Source organism: Eptatretus burgeri, chromosome 18, assembly GCF_056783735.1.
Source record: "Eptatretus burgeri isolate ZD-2024b chromosome 18, Ebu_testis_v1, whole genome shotgun sequence".
NCBI classification, from domain to species: domain Eukaryota; kingdom Metazoa; phylum Chordata; class Myxini; order Myxiniformes; family Myxinidae; genus Eptatretus; species Eptatretus burgeri.
The window spans coordinates 21,161,505-21,182,728 of NC_140978.1; the positions used below are offsets into that span (position 1 = coordinate 21,161,505).

At 43.8% G+C, this 21,224-nt stretch overlaps 1 protein-coding gene across 4 annotated transcripts in view; it reads left to right on the forward strand.

Annotated features, from left to right (window-relative positions):
• The window catches only part of LOC147008704 (F-box-like/WD repeat-containing protein TBL1XR1), a 31,272-nt gene extending 10,546 nt beyond the window's left edge, over window positions 1-20,726 (forward strand). For 2 of the 4 annotated variants that reach the window (XM_085864431.1, XM_085864433.1), the window contains 14 exons: window positions 884-1,037; window positions 3,035-3,180; window positions 3,754-4,090; window positions 4,182-4,383; window positions 4,500-4,641; window positions 4,758-4,821; window positions 9,361-9,458; window positions 9,613-9,673; window positions 9,939-10,060; window positions 10,242-10,316; window positions 16,876-17,003; window positions 17,107-17,272; window positions 17,479-17,580; window positions 17,680-20,726. In XM_085864431.1, coding sequence (XP_085720557.1) covers window positions 980-1,037; window positions 3,035-3,180; window positions 3,754-4,090; window positions 4,182-4,383; window positions 4,500-4,641; window positions 4,758-4,821; window positions 9,361-9,458; window positions 9,613-9,673; window positions 9,939-10,060; window positions 10,242-10,316; window positions 16,876-17,003; window positions 17,107-17,272; window positions 17,479-17,580; window positions 17,680-17,706 — 1,728 coding nt within the window. In that variant the 5' untranslated portion in view covers window positions 884-979 and the 3' untranslated portion in view covers window positions 17,707-20,726. The remainder of the gene's footprint in view (window positions 1-883; window positions 1,038-3,034; window positions 3,181-3,753; window positions 4,091-4,181; window positions 4,384-4,499; window positions 4,642-4,757; window positions 4,822-9,360; window positions 9,459-9,612; window positions 9,674-9,938; window positions 10,061-10,241; window positions 10,317-16,875; window positions 17,004-17,106; window positions 17,273-17,478; window positions 17,581-17,679) is intronic. The other 2 variants (XM_085864434.1, XM_085864435.1) reach the window with 2 other exon arrangements.
• The last annotated feature ends 498 nt before the right edge of the window (window positions 20,727-21,224 follow it).

Consider the following 21,224-nt stretch of genomic DNA (forward strand, 5'->3'; position numbering starts at 1 on the left):
ACATCATCGATCACTGGTCTGGCACCATATTTGATCAAAGAAAAAATAAACCTTAAAAAAAAAACAGAAAAGTTGGCTTACACCAAGTCTTTCTCAAGACTGCGTGGGGTAAGTATTCTATGAATACCATCGAGTTTTTAAAATGAAATTGGCAAAGCCTAGAAACAAACGATACATGGTGGGTTAGACTTTCTTCTTTATTTTGGTTCCGGCATCAGCTCGAGTGTGCGTTAAACGCAAACACATTTTTATCTCCTGAACATTCATTGGGACCATAAAGGGACATGTATTGCAAAGCAATTATTGCTCTTGTTGTTCTTATTGCTCTCCAAACCGTGCTCTCATTAACATCACCTACCTCTTCCATTTTATTTCCGCTTTCCTGTATCTTCCTTTTTTGATACGCAAGTGAGTTTTTGTCTGCAAAGCAACCCATTAGAGGTGAAAGCCCTTTCCTTTGGTACAACCACTCTATTTGATTTGATCATGACTTTGCATGGGTTTCTCGTCTCTTTTTTATTTATTAATAAATGACATCAAGAGAACAATGATATGTTTTTGGTTATTGCCATAAATAAGAACCCAATACGACTCTGGAACAAATCAAAGAATATTGCGAAGGAAATTAACCACAGGTTTAGAAAGTACATTTCACAGGGCATGCAAAAACTTAGTGCCTTGAATTTTGAATCGATGACATCACAGTACCTTTCCAACAGCAAGGGTCACTTGAACTTGATATGATGGCTCTTAATACCCTGTAGTTGCAGTAACAGTACCGTCATCGCTCACTAAGTCCCATTGATATCGAGACCATAATGACTCTCATCTATGGAAACTAAAGTCGCCGATGTCTTCATGTTTATATATGACTGCAATTCAGTGTGGGCAGGACGGAGTCTCCATTGGTTGGAATTGCAGCTTGAGGACCTTTTGGAGCTGATGAGCTGCAGCTTGAGCACCTTTTGGATCAGGAATCATGAGCATCAGCAGTGATGAGGTCAACTTCCTGGTCTATCGCTACTTGCAGGAGTCAGGTAGATTCATGCTTCAAGTTTGTTGTTTCAGATGTGTGGTTGATGCGAACATGTGACTGCTGTTTCTGCGCTGCATACTGAGGTATAAGAATACTTAATGAATTGTTGAGTTTCTGCGCTGCATACTTAGGTATAAGAATACTTAATCAATTGTTGAGTTAAATTTTAGCACATTGAACTGTCATTATGATACCAGGTACTTATTAAGAATGAAATCTGCCATAGTTAGAACCGTTTACACCAACATTTGTAATTTTCCTTTTGAAATTTAATGATATACTTTGTCAAAACCTAGTTCGATAGGCTCACAGGTAAGGGGTGGAGAAGGGGGAGGGGGGGTGTTGGGGATGGAAAGGGGGGGGGGGGTGTTGGGGTAGAGTGTGGAGGTTCTTTCGAATTTTGCGAGACAGTAATCCCTCAAATATCATGGGGGTTACGTTCCTGGAAAATGCCGCGGTAGTGAAAACTAAGAGCCAATGGTAAAGGTGAGATCGGTTCCTGGGCTTCGAGAAAATATAGAGAAACATCAGTGCCAGCCAGAAATAAACATATCACCAATGAAATATACATATAAAGTCATAAAAATCATGTTAACATTGAAATAAACATGTAAATAAAATAAATACAGCATAATACACAAACAAGACCTTTACCGTTTCAATTTATTCCAAAACAGTGAGGTGGGAGAGGATAAGAACATTACATACTCATACTCTACTGTGCCATAAATAGTAAACACAAGACTTAGCTTGAGATGATGATGATGCTTGAGGGGGGATGGTGGGGGTTAGAAAGACGTGAATGTAGACCTTCGAGGGCTGGTGGACCATCAGGAGCACGACGAAGGCGCCTGCTGCATTGCCACACAGAAGAAGGGAAAGACGTTCCTTAGCCACCTTGTCCCAGAGTAGAGCTTGGACAGGAAGGTACGAGATGGCATCCCCTTACAAAATAATCCCTTCTCTTTAGCATTATAAACCTTCTCCGGTGTGAATCCCTTCACCTTGATGAGTGCCATGAGCTGTGGTGGGTAGTTTTTTTCAGCATCATGGTTTGCTATGGCTGAACTGGAGCCTTCGGCCCCGGGTGCCTCGTGGAAACGTTGGTACATCTGCAATGATTTCTCCATTATCACCGGTCCACTCAAAGGGCTAAATCCTCAGTGGTTTATGCTGTATCACCAGTCCATTCAAAGGCACTTTTTTCTGTTTGGTCTTCGATCCAAACATTAAGTGCTTTTTGTTTTTTTCATCATTTCAATATGAGGATCACGGGACTGGAATGAAACTTTTGTGCTTTTCTGTCAGGAACATTTTGCACGAATATTTGACGAACGTTTACCGCACAGTCGATTCATGAATCCCGTAATTATGGCTCATAGATGCTGCACTTTCACCTCTTGCCAAAGTATCTAACAACTCGATGTTTTTTGTTTGTTTGTTTTCGCACAATGACATAACCTTTCATTGCCTTTTGGCACAGTTAATTTTGTCCATTGTTTTACATTGCCATTATTAACTTTTTGTGTAGCTATTAGATCTTGTAAATCTCATATTACCTGATTTCCTTATGTCATTTCCTGTTGCTGATAGGTCATTATTAAATTTGGCTTCATTCCATATGTTGAGCTGATTACTGCAATTAATGGTGTGCGAGAAACAACAATAGGCCCGTAATGGGAGGTAATCGTACACGTGGACGCAAACAATGACTCGTCTCGGCTCAAAAACCCGTGAGTGAACGAAATGACATACCACGAGAATTAAATCGAAACACAAGAGGTTGCCCACAATTGGTCGAATCCCACGATGTTAGAACCAGTGATATTTGAGGGTTTACTGTACTGAGTGGGTTTGGAAATTCCATTTGAACCTCTTACACTTTGGTGTGAGTGGATTTGGCAAACCCACACGGTCATCCCTAATCCTGTTCCTTTTATTAACCATGACACACTTTTTGTTCAGAATGAAAGTAATAATGTTGGTCTCCTTTTTCAGGTTTCTCACACTCTGCATTTACATTTGGAATCGAGAGTCACATAAGTCAATCGACTATCAACGGTGCACTAGTGCCCCCTGCGGCACTCATCTCCATCATCCAGAAGGGGCTTCAGTATGTGGAAGCTGAGATCTCCATTAATGAGGTATATCATTGCAGTGGTAAGGTGAAAGATTGTTGTGCAGTTTATAGGGGAGGCTGTACCGTCTGAGCCCCCCATTCTGTCTCTTTGTCTACGCCCGCCCATACTCCGTTTCTGAAGTTTACAGAATGGTTTGTTGGTAGAGCTGTCACCTTTGAGCTGAATCGTCTGGATCGGTCCTCAGACGTCTCATCTTGGTTCTGACTGTAAAAGCAATACAGTGCATCAATTAGTACACTTTCCTTTGGAGGGGATGATAAGCCAGAGTTCTGTATGTTTATGAACATGAAAGATCCCCCCACGGTACATTTCAAAAACAGTTGGCCATTGTATACAATTACCTGGCCAAATTCTAAATTCCTGCCAAATATATATCAGGATAGGGGAGCACTGCATCAGTGGCATCACCACACATTCAGAAATAATGCAGTCAGCGACCAGGCACTGCATCCATATGAATGAATGGGATCCAAGCTACATGCCCACTCTCTTGTCATTGCTTTTTTTCTTTTATTTTCTTGCACTCTACTGCCCTAATCTTGCTCTTCCTGATGCCTCCCCTACTCTCCTATGCAGGATGGAACAGTGTTTGAAGGTCGCCCAATTGATTCTCTCTCGCTCATTGATGCCGTTATGCCTGACGTCGTTTCAACAAGACAACAAGCCTACAGGGAGAAGATAGCACAGCAACAGCAACAACAACAGCAGCAGCAGCAGCAGCAGCTGCAGCTGCAGCAGCAGCAGCACCAGCAGCAACAACAACAACAACAACAACAGCAGCAGCAGCAGCAGCAACAACAGCAGCAGCAGCAGCAGCAGCAACCGGTAGCTGGAACTGGTGCCGTCGTACAAGTCCCACCAGGAGGAGCTAAAAATGGCGAGCCATTGGAGAACGGGGGTCATGGGATTACTAGTAAGGCTTCAGATGTTTCTCGCAGTTAACCGTTTAGTGGGTGCCAATCCATTTCACCATTTCCTGTCAGTGACACTATTTTTCACTTTAGCCTTGTTTATAGGCAGTGTGCTAAAGACCGATGACCTACAAGAGGTGCTCGGATTTGCAGACAGCCTACCAGAGGGCATGGAGGTGGATGGAGGCGATGGAGATATTGAGATCCCAGCCAACAAGGCCACTGTTCTCAGGGGCCACGAGTCTGAGGTTTTTATCTGCGCCTGGAACCCAGTTTGTGACCTTCTCGCCTCTGGGTGTGTCCTCAAATTTTATCTTTTCCGTTGGTCACCATGTTTGCTAATGGTAAATTGGAATGCATGTCAGGGGACGTGTAACTCGCCACTCTTAAACCATGTTTTTTTCAACCTAGCTCCGGAGACTCAACAGCACGGATCTGGGACCTGCGTGAGAGTGGGGCGAGTGGCGCTAACCAGTTGGTTTTGAGACACTGTATTCGCGAGGGAGGGCAGGACGTCCCCAGCAACAAGGACGTCACATCATTAGATTGGAATGTGAGACCCGTTTGTGTCATTATAATTAATTGCCAGATTCATGATTAATATCAATCCTCACTGGCAATGTAAGGATCAATCGTGATCGTGGTTGTTCTGATGATGCATCTTTGCAGAGCGAAGGTTCTCTACTTGCCACCGGCTCGTACGATGGCTTTGCCCGCATATGGACCAAGGATGGTAGGTCATCATTCTCAGTGACACATTTGTGTATTTTGTGCTGGGTCCTTAGCATTGGGGTGTGCTTGCAAGCGGTACTGTGTGCAGTGGCTGTGTTAGTTATTTGAAGGCCCCATGCAAAATGCAATAGTGGCCAAGTGGGGTCTATACATTTTAAAAAGGAGAAAAAGGTGCCTCCAACCAAAACGTAACAACTACCCTGCTAATCCAATAATAAACAAGTGAGATCCTTCAATACAGCGCGTGGCTAATATTAAAGAGAATGATGGCATAAGAAGAACTTGGCTTTCGGCGTTTGGCGCGAAATGCCATGGTGGGTGGAAATGACGTCTTTCGTTCGTTCGTACATGAGAGGGGAGCGTTTCTTGTTTTTTTTTTTTCCGTCAAGCAATAAATTCAATCATTTTCACATGTACAGTGGGGAGAACAAGAATTTGATACACTGCCGATTTTGCAGGTTTTCCCACTTACAAAACACGTAGAGGTCTGTAATTTTTATCATAGGTACACTTCAACTGTGAAAGACGGAATCGAAAACAAAAATCCTGAAAATCACATCGTATGATTTTTAAATAATTAATTTGCATTTTATTGCATGAAATAAGTATTTGATCACCTTCCAACCAGTAAGAATTCCGGCTCTCACAGACCTGTTAGTTTTGTCTTTAAGAAGCCCTCCCACTCTCCACTCATTACCTGTATTAACTGCACCTGTTTGAACTCGTTATCTGCATAAAAGACAGCTGTCCACACTCAATCAATCAGACTCCAACCTCTCCACAATGGGCAAGACCAGAAAGCTGTCTAAGGACATCAGGGACAAAATTGTAGACTTGCACAAGGCTGGGATGGGCTCCAGGACAATAGGCAAGCAGCTTGGTGAGAAGGCAACAACTGTTGGCGCAATTATTCGAAAATGGAAGAAGTTCGAGATACCAGTCAATCTCCCTCGGTCTGGGGCTCCATGCAAGATCTCACCTCGTGGAGCCTCATTGATCATGAGAAAGGTGAGGGATCAGCCCAGAACTACACGGCAGGACCTGGTCAATGACCTGAAGAGAGCTGGGACCACAGTATCAAAGAAAACCATAAGTAACACACGACGCCATCATGGATTAAAATCCTGCAGCACACGCAATGTCCCTCTTCTCAAGCCAGCGCATGTCCATGCCGTCTGAAGTTTGCCAATGACCATCTGGATGATCCAGAGGAGGAATGGGAGAAGGTCATGTGGTCTGATGAGATAGAGCTTTTTGGTTTAAACTCCACTCGCCGTGTTTGGAGGAAGAAGAAGGATGAGTACAACCCCAAGTACACCATCCCAACCGTGAAGCATGGAGGTGGAAACATCATTCTTTGGGGATGCTTTTCTGCAAAGGGGACAGGAGGACTGCACCGTATTGAGGGGAGGATGGATGGGGCCATGTATCGCGAGATCTTGGCCAACAACCACCTTCCCTCAACAAGAGCATTGAAGATGGGGCGTGGCTGGGTCTTCCAGCATAACAACGACCCGAAACACACAGCCAGGACAACTAAGGAGTGGCTCCATAAGAAGCATCTCAAGGTCCTAGAGTGGCCTAGCCAGTCTCCAGACCTGAACCCAATAGAAAATCTTTGGAGGGAGCTGAAAGTCTGTGTTGCCCAGCGACAGCCCCGAAACCTGAAGGATCTGGAGAAGATCTGTATGGAGGAGTGGGCCAAAATCCCTGCTGCAGTCTGTGCAAACCTTGGTAAGAACTATAGGAAACGTCTGATCTCTGTAATTGCAAAACAAAGGTTTCTGTACCAAATATTAAGTTCTGTTTTTCTGATTTATCAAATACTTATTTCATGCAATAAAATGCAAATTAATTATTTTAAAATCATACAATGTGATTTTCAGGATTTTTGTTTTAGATTCCGTCTTTCACAGTTGAAGTGTTCCTATGATAAAAAATTACAGACCTCTATGTGCTTTGTAAGTGGGAAAATCGGCAGTGTATCAAATACTTGTTCTCCTCACTGTATAAGACATTATTTTCACAAATTTCCATTGACATACTCGGGTATTTCCGTCAATTGTCGCCATTTCCATCTAGGTTACGCACTGCCATCTATCGGACGGCCGTCATTGGCTCACTTGAGGCATGTGGGGGGGGGGAGGGGACACCGGGGACATTTCAAACTCAGTGCAATTGTATACAGCGCACGCGCTGTAATAAGCAAGAACAGATCCCATCTCAGGTGACGTTTCACCTGCTTCTCAGTGAGCTTCCTCAGGCCATAATACCTTGGGTGGAAGTGGGTGAAACTATATGAGGGTCGTAAAATACCTTTAATGGTGATTGATCTGCCGTGGAAACAACAGAAGGTGACATTTCAGGCCTACTTTTCGTTGGAGCAAAAGAGGGAAGAAAAAAAATGGGGGAGGGGGTCTATTGGCCAAAGGAAGCTCCCTGGTAAGCGAATGAAACTTATTGGGTGTCATTTGGCCTCAGAAAGCTTACTGGGAAGTGGGTCAACCATCATCTACCTATATGTTTTTACCTACCATCTACCATCATCGACCTTGCTGGGGCGGCCCGCGATGTCCCGTCTCCACGACCCACGGTAAGGCACGGCTCGGCGGGCGACACGCCTTGGCTCCGCTCTCTCCTCCTTTCCACATGCCTCCACAACCTCCCGCAGCCGACGACTCGGAGAGCGACCGCGAGTGAGGGAGACCCAGATAGAGAGAGACCGACTCGACGGATAGGGAGCAAGTGACCATGACCTCCAGACCTCCAGACCTCAGCACCTCACAACCCCGAGAGACAGACCGACTGACCCTCAGCAGATCCAACTCGACAACAACCCCACAACGTGCTTCAGCACGCCCTTTTATCCCCCCTGGCGCCTTGCCCCTCCCTTCTTCCAGCACGCACGGGAAACTTCCAGAAGAAGGGCGTTTTCCTCGCCAAATCGGGGCCTTTCTTTCCCTTTTCCAGGGTGTCGTTTCTTCATAGCGAGTGGTGTCGCTTTATAACTCTTTTTGTTGGGTTCTCCTGCTGCGCTGGCCGGCGCAGATGTTATTCGCTTGGGGGGTGGGGCCGTCGTCCGTTCTCCCCCGATGAATGCCAAGCTTCTCGCAACCTTGTGCCGAGGTGGAAACACGGTTGTGAATGTTGTGGTTAACGTGGCATGGTGTTTTGTGATGGTCGTGAGGGTGGTGTGGTTGGGCGGTGGTGGTTCAGGTGGTTGTTCTGAAGCGGTTGTTGAGAGCGATGTTGGTGGTGGAGGTGGTTGTTGTGAAGCGGTTGTTGACAGCGATGTTGGTGGTGGAGGTGGGTGTTGTGAAGCGGTTGGTCCAAAATAACGATAGCAAAAGAATAACGGCGAACTTAAAGATCACAGCCCTGATCATACAAATAATCCCCATGAGACAACGGTGGGGAAATCTATCTGAACACAGACTTATCGGCATAACTGAACTAAGGACCTATATGTTGCTCAGCGAATTTCCACAGCCGTAACAATATCATAGGTAACGTGGTGTGGCAGCCATGTTGTGAAAAAGGAAAAACTTTGGACCTCTGCATCTCTGAAACCGCTCCTTGGAAAAAAAAATGAAACATAGCACATGTGAAGTACTCCCCCATGGGAAACTGTGATTTTTTTTGATGATGTCAGAGGTGGCATCGTTACGACATCATAATTGCATACGTCGACCGCTTTTAGAAAAATTTTGAGGGTCATCTACGGCTAAATTGTTATTGGGGGAAAAATGATGATATCATCGGTCACGTGGTGCAGCAGGCATGTTTTTTTAACGTAAAAATCTTCTCCGAAACAGCTGAACAGATTGAGGTAAAACTTTACAGGTATAATCGCCTATCCATGACGAACAAAAAGTTCTCCACCTATGATGTCATAGGTCACATGGCTTGGCAGCTATGATTTTTTTTGAAGAATAAACCTTTAAAAATATTCTCCAGAACGGCTTGACAGATTGAGAGAAACTTCACAAACATGTTCCCCAAGACTTGGGGATACCCCGTTGTTCATGAATTCATTATAGGTCACATCGTCTGGCAGCCATATTTGAAAGAACAAAAATATTTTTAAAATTATTTTTCTTGAACCGCTTCATAAATCGATGTGAAACGTTTTACAATTATGATCTTGTGGTCATGGGGAATATATGTTTTAACTTTTAACCTGATCGGACGCATGGTCTAGTAGCCAGAATTATTTAATATTTTAAATCTGGGTTCAGGGATTTAAATTAAACTTGGTACAAGTATGTATAATAATGTGGGCAGAGGCATATCTGCCGACGTCGCAACGTCAAAGAGTGCCGTTCCAGTTTTTTCTTGAGAAGGAGCGTTCCTTTTTCACTATGTTTATCACCACTCACAAGTTGTTGTGTTTTGTCAGAAAAGTGAACCACCACCCCCCCCCCAACCTTTGTGGTCCCATCTCAAAAGATTGTGGACCACAATCGGTCGCGTGGGGACCCTTGTTGCCTCGGGACCCCATGAAATTGTGTAACCCTAATGCCGCCTCTGACTGGTGCAGGAAACCTGGCCAGCACACTCGGGCAGCACAAGGGACCCATATTTGCTCTGAAGTGGAACAAACGAGGAAACTACATACTAAGTGCTGGTGTGGATAAGGTAAGGGTCACAAGGGGGCTCAGACGAGAATCATGAGAAACTAATATAGATAGCTGGGGGTTTGGGGAATAAGGAATTTGTCGTCTTTCTTCATTTTCCCCAATAAATTAATAACATTTCCACTTTTGTTTCCCACTTTGATCTCTCCCATCAGACAACAATTATATGGGATGCGCAAACAGGAGAAGCCAAACAGCAATTCCCATTCCACTCCGGTCTGTTCTTGTTTTGGGAAATGATTGCAAATTACCATTGTCATTTTTTCTGATTCTGTGCCTGCCCCCCTCTCTTTCTCTGGCCCTGTCATTTGTGGGCACCCTCCACGTGTTTTGGCCCTATCATACCTGGGCCTGCCACTGTACTCTGTTGCTGACTTTCTGACCCTTTTGTCCCTCTAACTTCCTCTGTTATCTTTTACTACTCCTTTTTACAACTCTTTAGCACTTTCACACCATATCTTCCATCTCTGCCTCCATACAGCCCCTGCACTCGATGTAGACTGGCAGAGCAACACGAGCTTTGCCTCCTGCAGTACAGACATGTGCATTCACATTTGTCGACTGGGAACTGATCGGCCGGTCAAAACCTTCCAGGGACATACGGTCAGTTTCCCTTGCTTTCCTCCTCATCATTGTTTTCAGTATTTTACCTTTTCCTCGTTATTCCAGCCCTTCCACCACCATATTCTCCCCTTCAGATAATTATATAGGAACCATCTTGGTTTGGCAATTTTTGTGATTGTTATACTAGTGGTAATATTACTTATGGTTGTTTTGTTGCCAGAATGAAGTGAATGCCATCAAGTGGGATCCGTCGGGCTCTCTTCTCGCATCCTGTTCTGATGACATGACTCTTAAGGTACAGTTCAACATGTATCAAGTCCTTTAACGACTCGGGGAGCATGAGTAATTGTGTATTTCCTCATCGGTTGGCGTTTTGCACTCTGCACCGCGTGTTAAGCTCTGCCTATGACAGCAGCAAGCCCAACCGCTCTCAATAACTCATCTTTCTCGCAAAATGTCCTCAACAGCCATTACAGCTGTATGCTGAAATGTTTTCCTGGGTCCCTAATGGCAATATCCCATTCTCTACTGACTCATTAAAAGCACATTGAAATGCCACTTACTTTGCAAGCTTCCATTAGTGATCTCTCAAGCTTTCTTCAAGTAACACTGGTTGCCTGTTTACCGATAATTTCTTACCCTTGTAGCCTACGAACGTTCATCAATCACTACAGATCTTGAAGATATCCACCTGTTTATCACATCAAGAATGGAACCAAACCACTAATAATGTAACTAATTTGAGGAGTTGCAAGTTTCTTACTCATATTTACCTCCGCCACCGAATGTGGATGGAGGTTATGCTTTCACCCCTGTTTGTCTGTGAGCAGGGTATCTCAAAAAGTTCTGGAGGGATTTTGAGAAAATTCGGTGGGCAGGTTGGGTGTGTGAACAAGGATGAATTAATTCGATTTTGGTGAATATCCGCATCAGGATACAATAATTTCTGAAGTGATTCTTCACCATTGAGAGATGGGGTGAAAAACGATATATTGCACGATATCTCAAAAAGTTATGGATAAGTTATGACAAAACGGTGGATGAGTTGGGTCGGTAGGTAAAAAAAAAAACAAGCCAATTTGATTTTGGTTCAGGTCCGGATCCAGTTTATCAGTGAGATACAATGTGTAAACTATTTAGCCTCGAGGAGGTATGTGCTCTTCTGGGTGCCATTGTAGTCTCCAATGTAATCTACTTTTGTGTGTCCATCCACAGCGCCTTCAGAAAGTATTCACACCCCTTGACTTTTTCACATTTTGATGTTACAGCCTGAATTGATAATAGATTAAACTTAAATTTTTTGTCACCGATGTACACAAAATACCCCAATAATGACAAAGAGATAACATGTTTTCAGAATTTTTTTAAACAGATTTATTGAAAATTAAATGCAGAAATATCTAATTGACATAAGTATTCACCTCCCTGAGTCAATACTTTGTCGAAGCGCCTTTGGCAGCGTCAACAGCTTCGAGTCTTCTTGGGTATGTCTATATCAGCTTTGCACATCTGGATTTTGGGAATTTTCTCCCATTCTTCCTTGCAGATTTGCTCAAGTTGGATGGGGAGTGTCGGTGAACAGCAATCTTCAATTCTTTCCACAGATTCTCAATGGGATTCAAATCTGGGCTTTGGCTGGGATTCGTCATTTTTTTGTTGTTGTGCCTTCGTCTAGGTGTTTTATCCCGTGCAATATTTAATGTAAGTTCATTGGTTGTTTTGTGATGTTTGTTTTGTATTATCAACACTTGAAATGGCCTTTTTCAAGGCCTTCCTCAGATAGAAAGTTTGCCGTGCTTTATTTAGCTAATTAGTGTTGGGACGTATTCCCGTGGATCTTGCTTCTATTTCGTCAACACTATCCTATCCTATCAAATTTCTGTTTCCTTTCTTCGTTTCAAAAAACCAGAACAAACAAACAAAAACTTTATATTTCACTCCATAACAATTCTAATTGCTCTTGAGTTTCATTCTGCTACTGGGTTCCACACACCCCACCCCACCCCCTTCTTTACTCCAAATGGCATCTACGTTAAATAAAAATGTCAATATAAACATAAATGTTACTCTTTAAAAAATAAAATAAAATTTAAGAATGCATTTCAACCCTTGTATCCCTCATGAACAACACATATTCTTCACAAACGCTGCAAATCCACCATGATATGTCTCTTCTTCTTCTTCTTCAAAAGGATTCTTTTTCTGAAGTGTTTGTCTGCTCTGCATCTCGTCCACAAACTTCCCCTCCCCCACCCTACCCTCACCCCTGCTCATACAGCACAGCGTATCTCTGTGTTAACAACCGTTCAGATCTCCCATCCCATGATCTTTATATCCGTCTGTCAAAGTTGGGAATATGAAATCAGGAAAAGCATCCACCCCACCCCGCCCCACTCCCTCAATGCTTCCTCCTCACCCCACCCTGAAATGCTACCCCACACCTCAGAGTCAAACTTTTACCTGCACCAAACACACTCAAATCTTCCCCCACACCTACACACTTAAACCTTTCCATGCACCCCACACACTCAAACCTTCCCATGCACCCCTCGCACTCAATTTTTCCCTCTCATTCCACCCCAAAAGCTTCACCTTACCCCGACAAAGCCTCCCCATCATCACAATGCCTCCTCCCTCTTATCTCTAACTGTGTGGACCTCAAATATCCAAGGTCTCCACTCTAACCTGACATATCTCTTCTACCATGCTTGACAGATCTAATCCAGTCCACTGCTAAAGAACCAAACTTCATCTGTTTAACAAATTCCTTCTTCCCACAGGACGTCCCCGACTCCTTATTGTCTCTCCCCGGTGATCGTCTCCTCTGATTTGATAGGCCTGAACGACGTCCCGGCAGTGGAGTTGCACTTTACATCAATAACTCAATTTCTTACTGTCCTTGTACTGATCTTACACCTACCAACCCCCAGGAGCACCTTGAGCTGTGATTTATCCTCCGCTCCCACCTGTTGTTCATCTGTGTGTTGTACCGTCCTCCGAACAGTGACAAATCCATCTACATCTCTCAGACAACATGGACAAACTTTTAACCACTCAGCCCAACTCTCCCTTCCTCATATGTGACAATTTCAGTTGTCACTATGGAACTTGGCTGGTCATTAGTACCTCTCTTACCAGCCATGGTACTTATGTAAAATACTTCTGTGACTCCGTGGGACTGACTTAATCTGTAAACTTTCCAATCCGGATTTCTCCAAATGGCCAATCCTCCGTTTTGGATTTGGTAATGACTAACTTTTCCGCAAATGTCTCTTGCTCTTACTCTGCTCCAATTGGTTCATCTGACCATATGCTTGTGAAAGTCAACATCTCTGGCTATTCTAAGAGAGCTGCCTCAATGTGGGCAAGTCTTGCATTTCACTCAAGCAGATTGGCAGGAACTGCAAGCAACCATCTCTCTTCAGGACTAGCCTCCCATATATACTGCCCCTGATATTAACAGCCTGGGAATTCTGGGAATTCTACAGAAACGTGCTCTCTCTCATGGACAGATTCATCCCATCTCAACTGTAGTTATCCCACCCTCTTTCCCACCCATGGTACACTGTATCCTGTAGTAAGGTGGTTGCTCTGAAACAACTTGCCTTCTCTTCCTGGAAGGCTAATTCAACGGAAGGCAATCTCAATGCATGCCAAAAGTCTGCAACAAATGTGTGTCGACTCTCAAGAGAGCCTGAAAACTACATCTGTCCAACCTCAAGAATGAACTTTCAAACTTGTCTCCCTCCTCTATAACCTCGTGGCAACTTGTTAAGTCTGTCTCCGGAGTATGCTGTCCTTCCATCCCGTCCTTCTCTTCAAATGATACCACAGCCGACTCCACTCGTGAGACCCTCACTCTCGGTACCCTGTCGTACCCAACTGCTACTGGACTCTGTGTCTTTTGCACTTGAGAAGGTGGAGAAGGCTTTTTCAAGCCTCGACTCTGACTCTGAACTGGACCAGATGGCGTCAGCTAACGTGTTCTAAAAACCTGCTCTGCTGCTCTTGCACATCCCCTTTCTGCCCTTTTCGCCCTATCATTTGTGCTCGGTCATCTTCCATCTGCTTGGAAATCCATCAACATCACTACACTTCATAAAAAGATGCAAAAACTGATCCCCTCAACGACAGACCGATCGGCTTACTTCCAATCATCAGCAAGGTGATGGAATTGATCATCGCAATGAATATGAAATCCTTCCTTTTCTCCAACAAACTCATCTCATCATTAATTTGGTTTCAGCTCAGGTAACTCCACCTTGGACACACTGCTTCGATTCACCCAACAATATATGGAGGCCCTCTGTCTCCGTAGTATGCTCCCCTTCCCTCTCTTGAAATAGCACCACAGCTGACTCTGCTCGTGAGAATGCTGAATGTCTCAATTCTGTTGCTTCCAAATCTTGTGCCCCAGCATGAGATCAGTCAGATATGAGATCAGGGCCATCTCTCTGGACATACCTTGTGCTTTTGACAGTCTGGCATCCTGCCTTACTCTCCAAACTCTCGGCCTATGGCATCCAAGGCCATCTCCACACATGGCTCACTGACTTCCTCGACTCTCGTAGGCAACGTGTGGCACTCAACGGAATCCTTTCATCTCCTCTCCCTGTCAAGGCTGGAGTGCACCAAGGCAGTGTTCTAGGCCAAGTCCTATTCCTGATCTTTATCAATGATCTCTCTGACTCCAGAAAATCCTCTTGTTTATCAATTTGCTGATGACTTCATCCTCTGCCATGACATCTCTCATCCTTCAGCCAGGCAGGCTGAAGCCTCTTCCTGTAAAAGCCTTCTTCCTTCCTTCCTTCCTGAAGCCTTCTTTCCTCCTTCAGACCTTAAAAAATCACAATCCGGTTAAACACTTGGAATATTTCTTTCAATCCTGACAAATCTCTCTCACAATATCTCTCTCCGAAAGAACCATCTGGCAAACCCTCCTATTTACTTTCTTAACAATCCTCTTGAGGAGGTTCAGTCATTAAAACTCCTGGGTCTCACTATCAGCCATGATCTTTCTTGGGAAAACCACATTTCAAAGCTGGCATCCAAAACCAGCTGCCGACTGGCCATCTTCCATCATACAAAGTTCTTTCTTGTCACACCTGAACTCCTATCTACCCATGAGGCCTTCATCCACAACTTAATGTAGTACTGTGCTCCCCTCTGGGTTGGCTCCCTGCCTCACATCTTGCTCAGCTTGACACCGTGGAAACCAAGGCCCACGCTGAAGCTGATACTATTGGTCGATCATTTTGCCATCGCAGACGGATCGTTGATATCTCTGTCTTCTACCACCTCCTTTCTGGGCTTGCACTTTCTTCTCTCTCTGTGCTTTGTCCCCGTAGGATTCTGCAGGGCTCACACGTTCCACCATAAACCTCCTTCTGGTGAAACTACCTAAATCCAGGATCACTGCTCACCACCTCTCATTTGTTCCTCTTTTTTTCCCCCATCTGTTGAATCAACTTCCACATCCTCTTCAAGCTCCTTTCCTACAGGTCTTCAAGACAGCTGTTCACCACCATCTCAGATCGTCACCAATCGAAAACCATGATCTTTTCTACCTCCGTTAATCCCACCCAAATCCCTTCTTCCAATTTTTCCTCCTTGGAGTTTCCTTCTGTGTCCATCTTGTCTACCCCATACATGTGTGTTTTGCTTCCTGTTTTTGTTTATGGCCTCATCCACCCAGTGCACTAGCTCTTCCACAAGGCTTGACTAGGTAAACAAAAAATAATAATAAAAGTCTTGCACGGTTGTTGCGGGAAAGACTACCTGTTTCCATCCCCTTTTTCGTAATTCTGGCAAATCTATTTTACAGACGGGCATTATAATAACTTTTATATCTGTACGCAGCTATCTTACACAAATATATTATCGTGCAATCCTGTTACGAACATATCCATTTCAACAAGTAGTTCAAGGAACATATCCATTCATCTTGCAACACCCACCTGCTTATCAATTGGTCGACGTTTGAACTCCCCACAGGTCATTACCATGGACCACTTTCTCAATAGGGGGGGGGGGGCGGCAGTGTTCTCTTTGATCTTCACAAGTCTATACAGCAATTATAATTGAACATTTTGAGTGGGGTACTTGCAAAGAAAACTTTTCTCCGATGCCCACAGCATTGTACTCTGTACAAAAAGAAATGCATGTGGTGGCCTGTAGACTGTTTTGGAATAGTCATTTTATTCACAACGCTCCATATTGCTGAGGGGATTGCAGCACAATGCATATATTTAGCCGACCAAGTCATGGTCCATCTGCTGGGTTGCTGAACAGAAATGAAAGATCCTCGGTGACGTGTATGATCGCTGGAATAAACTTCGTATCTGTTTGAACCAGCGAGAGTTGGCGTATAATTACGGGTCCCATCCATCGCTGTTTTCTGCCTTAACGGCTACATCGGAAGGACAAAAGGGCGAAATCACACTTACACAAAGAAATCTTTAAAGCTAAAGGACACCTTGAATGCAAGGATGCTGAAGCAGCACAACCCTTTTACTGAGAGAGATAGAATTACTTTCCCATCAGCAAGTTACGGCATAGCACACACAGACTTTTCCTGCCTTGCCAACTCTGTTTTAATGAAATCAAGATCCTAATAATGTTCGATGCATTCATTGTACGTAATTCCTCTCTGATTTGCCTTTAAACCGGCACAACATGAGAAGTTCTGATTCATCACACATGTGACTGCTACGAAATGGATGTATCCTTTAAGCTTTATCAACCAAATAAATTGTAATTTGGAGTTGGTATGTTGCCATTAGGTAGAGCTTGCACATAGTTAAAAGTAACTCCATCATATTCTTTCAAGCTATGCCAATCCATGTCTTCTGCAGATCTGGAGTGTTAAGCAGGATGCATGCATGCATGATCTTCAAGCACACAGCAAGGAGATTTACACCATTCGCTGGAGCCCGACTGGCCCCAGTACGCAGAATCCCAATGCTAACCTTATGTTGGCCAGGTATGATAGAGCATACAGAACAAACCACCCGATATCTGATACCCAGCTCTCGACACAGAGTCGCTAGTCACGGATCGACAGGAATGAAATGTTTTCCCAACAGTGCATCCTTCGATTCGACTGTACGATTGTGGGATGTAGATCGTGGAATTGGGATCCACACGTTGACCAAGCACCAAGAGCCAGTGTACAGTGTCGCATTTAGCCCAGATGGACGCCATCTTGCCAGCGGTTCCTTCGATAAATGCGTTCACATTTGGAGCACCCAGGTAAGGTGTGTGTGTGTGTGTGTGTGTGTGTGTGTGTGTGTGTGTGTGTGTGTGTGTGTGTGTGTGTGTGTGTGTGTGTGTGTGTGTGTGTGTGTGTGTGTGTGTGTGTGTGTGTGTGTGTGTGTGTGTGTGTGTGTCGTTATTGTCCATTGGACTTCCACGGTTGGTAAGAGACATAAATGTGGGTATGTCCCTTTGCCTTGCAGACGGGTTCGCTGGTGCACAGCTATCGGGGTACAGGTGGCATATTTGAAGTCTGCTGGAACTCACAGGGTGACAAAGTTGGAGCGAGTGCATCTGACGGTTCTGTATGTTTCTTCATCTTTTTTTTTTATCCTTCCCACCTTGTTGTTTACTTTCTTTGATGAATCTCTGCATCAGCATTTCCTCCTCCTGTGTGTATGTAGGTGTGTGTCCTTGATCTCCGGAAGTGATGAAGATTTTCACCACCGCACGACATGGTGAATGTGTACATACCAAATCTTCAGCGTTTAACTTCAACCTCACCCTTCCCCACTGCACTCTCTCACAACCCTCTCTCTCACCCACCCCACCCTCCCCAATCAATAAAATGATATTCTGCTCATACCAGGATGATGTTGATTAGTCTGCTCCTAAAAGTATGTTTACTGCAGTTTAAATTCAATTTGTTGTTCACTCTCAGTATTTAATGTCCTCACCACCATAAAAAAACCGAACATGGAGAATTGATCATTTAATTGTTGAAGGGTTGTTTCAGCATTCATTCCAAGGGGCTTTTTGTCATGAGGGATTTGCAGAACAGCTGATTGCAGGTTTCCACGTAACATAATTGCCTCGTGCAATAATTGTTCACCACGGGCAACACATGCACCCTTGGGTTTTTTTGTTGTTTTTTAGAGGTGACATGAGGCATTCTTAGCAAATTCCAAACAGACCTTCTGAGAGATCAGCTTATGGATCATCCAAAAAATACACTGATTACATTATTTAGCAATCCATTACAATGCCACATCTGTCAGAACATGAGGCGGAATCAAATCGTTGGACACCTTCAAGCAAGGTCTTCCCTGAGCCATGTTGCAAGGCTCTTCAACTTGAGAAGAACTGTTTATGACCTCAGAAGACTTTGAGTAACTGGATCAAAAGAGATATGCCAAGAAGTGGACGTCCCAGGATAACAACTCCCGCTCAGGACGGATAGATTCGCAAAATCGATCAACACAATCAGTTTCAAACTACCGAGAGTCCTGCAAACACTCCCTGGATCTCAGTGCAGCGATTGCTGCCAGAGGTGGCCGTAGCTGCGATTGAGATTGGCACGTCCATGTTGGATCCCCTTGTGAAAACATTCAGCATTACTTCATTAGGTCACAATGAAATGGACATGTATTACACGACTTTCGAAGTGACGTAGTCTACCCCAGATTGCTTGACGTGCACGTGCAGAAATCCCAAATAACGAAGTCATTTGGGACAACCTAAACATATTTCATGCCTCTCAGATAAGGATTGTAGAATGAAAGGATGAAAAAAAACTTTTAAAGAAGCCAAAAGTACTTGTGAGTGTACGTGTGAGAAAGGGGTGTGCCTCTGCATAACAAAATAGTTGGAGGACTTCCTGATCAACTACCAGGATAACAACTCTTACTCAGGACCGATACATTCACATGGCTGATCTACACAATCGGATTCAAACTGCCGAGCTTACTCCAAACATTCCCTGGACCTCAATGCAGTGATTGCTGTCGAAGGTGGACACACCGGGTATTGAGATAGTTACGTCCATGTTGGATCCCAATATGAAAACATTCCTAACACTGCAGCATTATCTGGGTAGGTCACAACGAAGTGGACTTGTATTATGTGACTTTCAAAATGACGTAATCCACCCCAGATTGCTTGGCGTGCATACACACAAACCCCTAGTAACTAAGTCAATTGGGGTGGCCTGGGACATATTTCATGCCACTCAGATAAGGATTGCAGAATGAAACGACGAAAAAAACTTTTAAAGAAGTGGAGAGTACTTGTAAACATAGCTATGAGAAGCCTCTGCGCAACAAAACAGTTGGATAACTTCCTAATCATCTCGTCCAAAAAGTTGATATGCTGCAGTTCGTACCGCAAATATAACCGCCGACATGGGCCCCATGAAAGGCCAAAGGTTCGTTGATATTTCTCGTGTTTCTATACTCTCGTAGTCCGATTTACATTTAGGAACATAATTATGGTTAACCATTATGAAATTTCCGCTCTTTCACCTAAATACTGAAAATTACGTTTGAAAGACTATTTGAATCACAGGTTTCACGCTTGTAATGGCAGGTTTAAGTGCCCTGCAAGTCGAACCGAAAAATTGTAAACACACAGCACACGCACAAAAGGCCTCCCTCATTTAACATTCATACGTCGTGTTGAAAGTACCATATTAATCAGCATTTATCTCTTGTCAGAGTTCTGCACCTCATCTGTGTCCCATGATGTCACATAAATAAATTGCGCCAACAACGTGTTCGGTTTTTTTTTGTGGCAGAGAGTGTTTGTTGGTCTCTCAGATGAGAGAAGGAAGAGTGAGATCGTTGTGGAGAATCTAAAACTAAATCATCAAGTTCACATGTATTTTGTAGGTTTTACCACGAAAACACAGTCGATGTTTTATGACCTCGTCTTAACATGCCTTCAATTATTATCAACACGTACGATTTGAAACGAGGATACCATAGACCTGTTTTACGGTCACTTGTGAAAGGCAAAGTTGAACCCGTGTGATGAGCCTAACAATGGCTCACGACATTATTTACGTTGATCTGAATTGCTTTGTCAAAAGTACAGTTGTTTGTATTCATTGCAGGTGGTTCATGTTGTGGGTGGTTTCGAAACCGCACACGCCAGTGTTCTGAAGCCTTTTATTCATTGTAATTATTCTTCTCTGATGTAGCAAGATGTCGAGCTGCATTTATATTTTCTTGTATTTTCAATTATCGTTATAGTTTTGTGGTTTTATTACCTTTGTGTCCTTTTTGTATATAACATGCATCATTTCCTCTCCGCTGGTTCTCCTCTGGATGACCAGCTGGCCAATATTCCTCAATGACCTCCAGTCATGTTTTTTTTTTTTTCCAGTTGACACATTTCCCTTACACCTCAATCCCATTCACTTCATGAGAACCAGTCATCTTGGGCATTAAACCAGGAGTTCACATTATTTTGATTTGGTTCTCACCTTTCTTGGGTCCCCCACACTAAATTTGCAGTTGGCCAACTCCTACTGTCCACATACTTTTCCCTTTCTGGCTTTCCCCATCATTCTCTAGTGCACAAAACAAATTGAATGGCCACTTACGTTTTTCTAGCCAACTCCACACCTGTCTTCTACCATTTTCCTGACCCCTGGTATGCATGGGTAAAGGCAAAGCAATTTCCAGAAAATGTTATTTGGTCTTTTAATAAATTGCTATATTTTGTTAATAGACTGCCTTTGTTGTGTCATTTTATTTTCAGTGAAAAGCTTCTTCTTTTTTGACGATTCAAATAACCTTTTGCTTTAAAAGGAGTCTCTGCAGTTGAGCCTTAATAACCTTTGAGGTGTTCTGGAGGCTGTGGAGACACTTTTAGGTTTGACAACTCACTGATGTGAATCCAGGTTAATTTTTGAGGATGTGCTGCTACTTGTGCAATGCTTATTTCAGATAGAATATTGATCAGGACAGCTTTAGTTGCAGGTAGCACATCCCACATCCCACGCATTGCACAGCCTAATCCTGGGTTAAGTAAAAAAAAAATGCCGGGCATTACACAGCCAAATACCGTTAACTACGGGTGTGTTTCATACCTCCAAAAGAGTGGCGTAACAATAATTTTGGTGGAAATATATTGTTACAGTCGCCAGTCTGCACCAATTGCCAAGTTAAAATCTGGAAAGTAGTGTTAAAATGACAGCAGAGGTCAAATGAGTCGACTCTTCCAGATC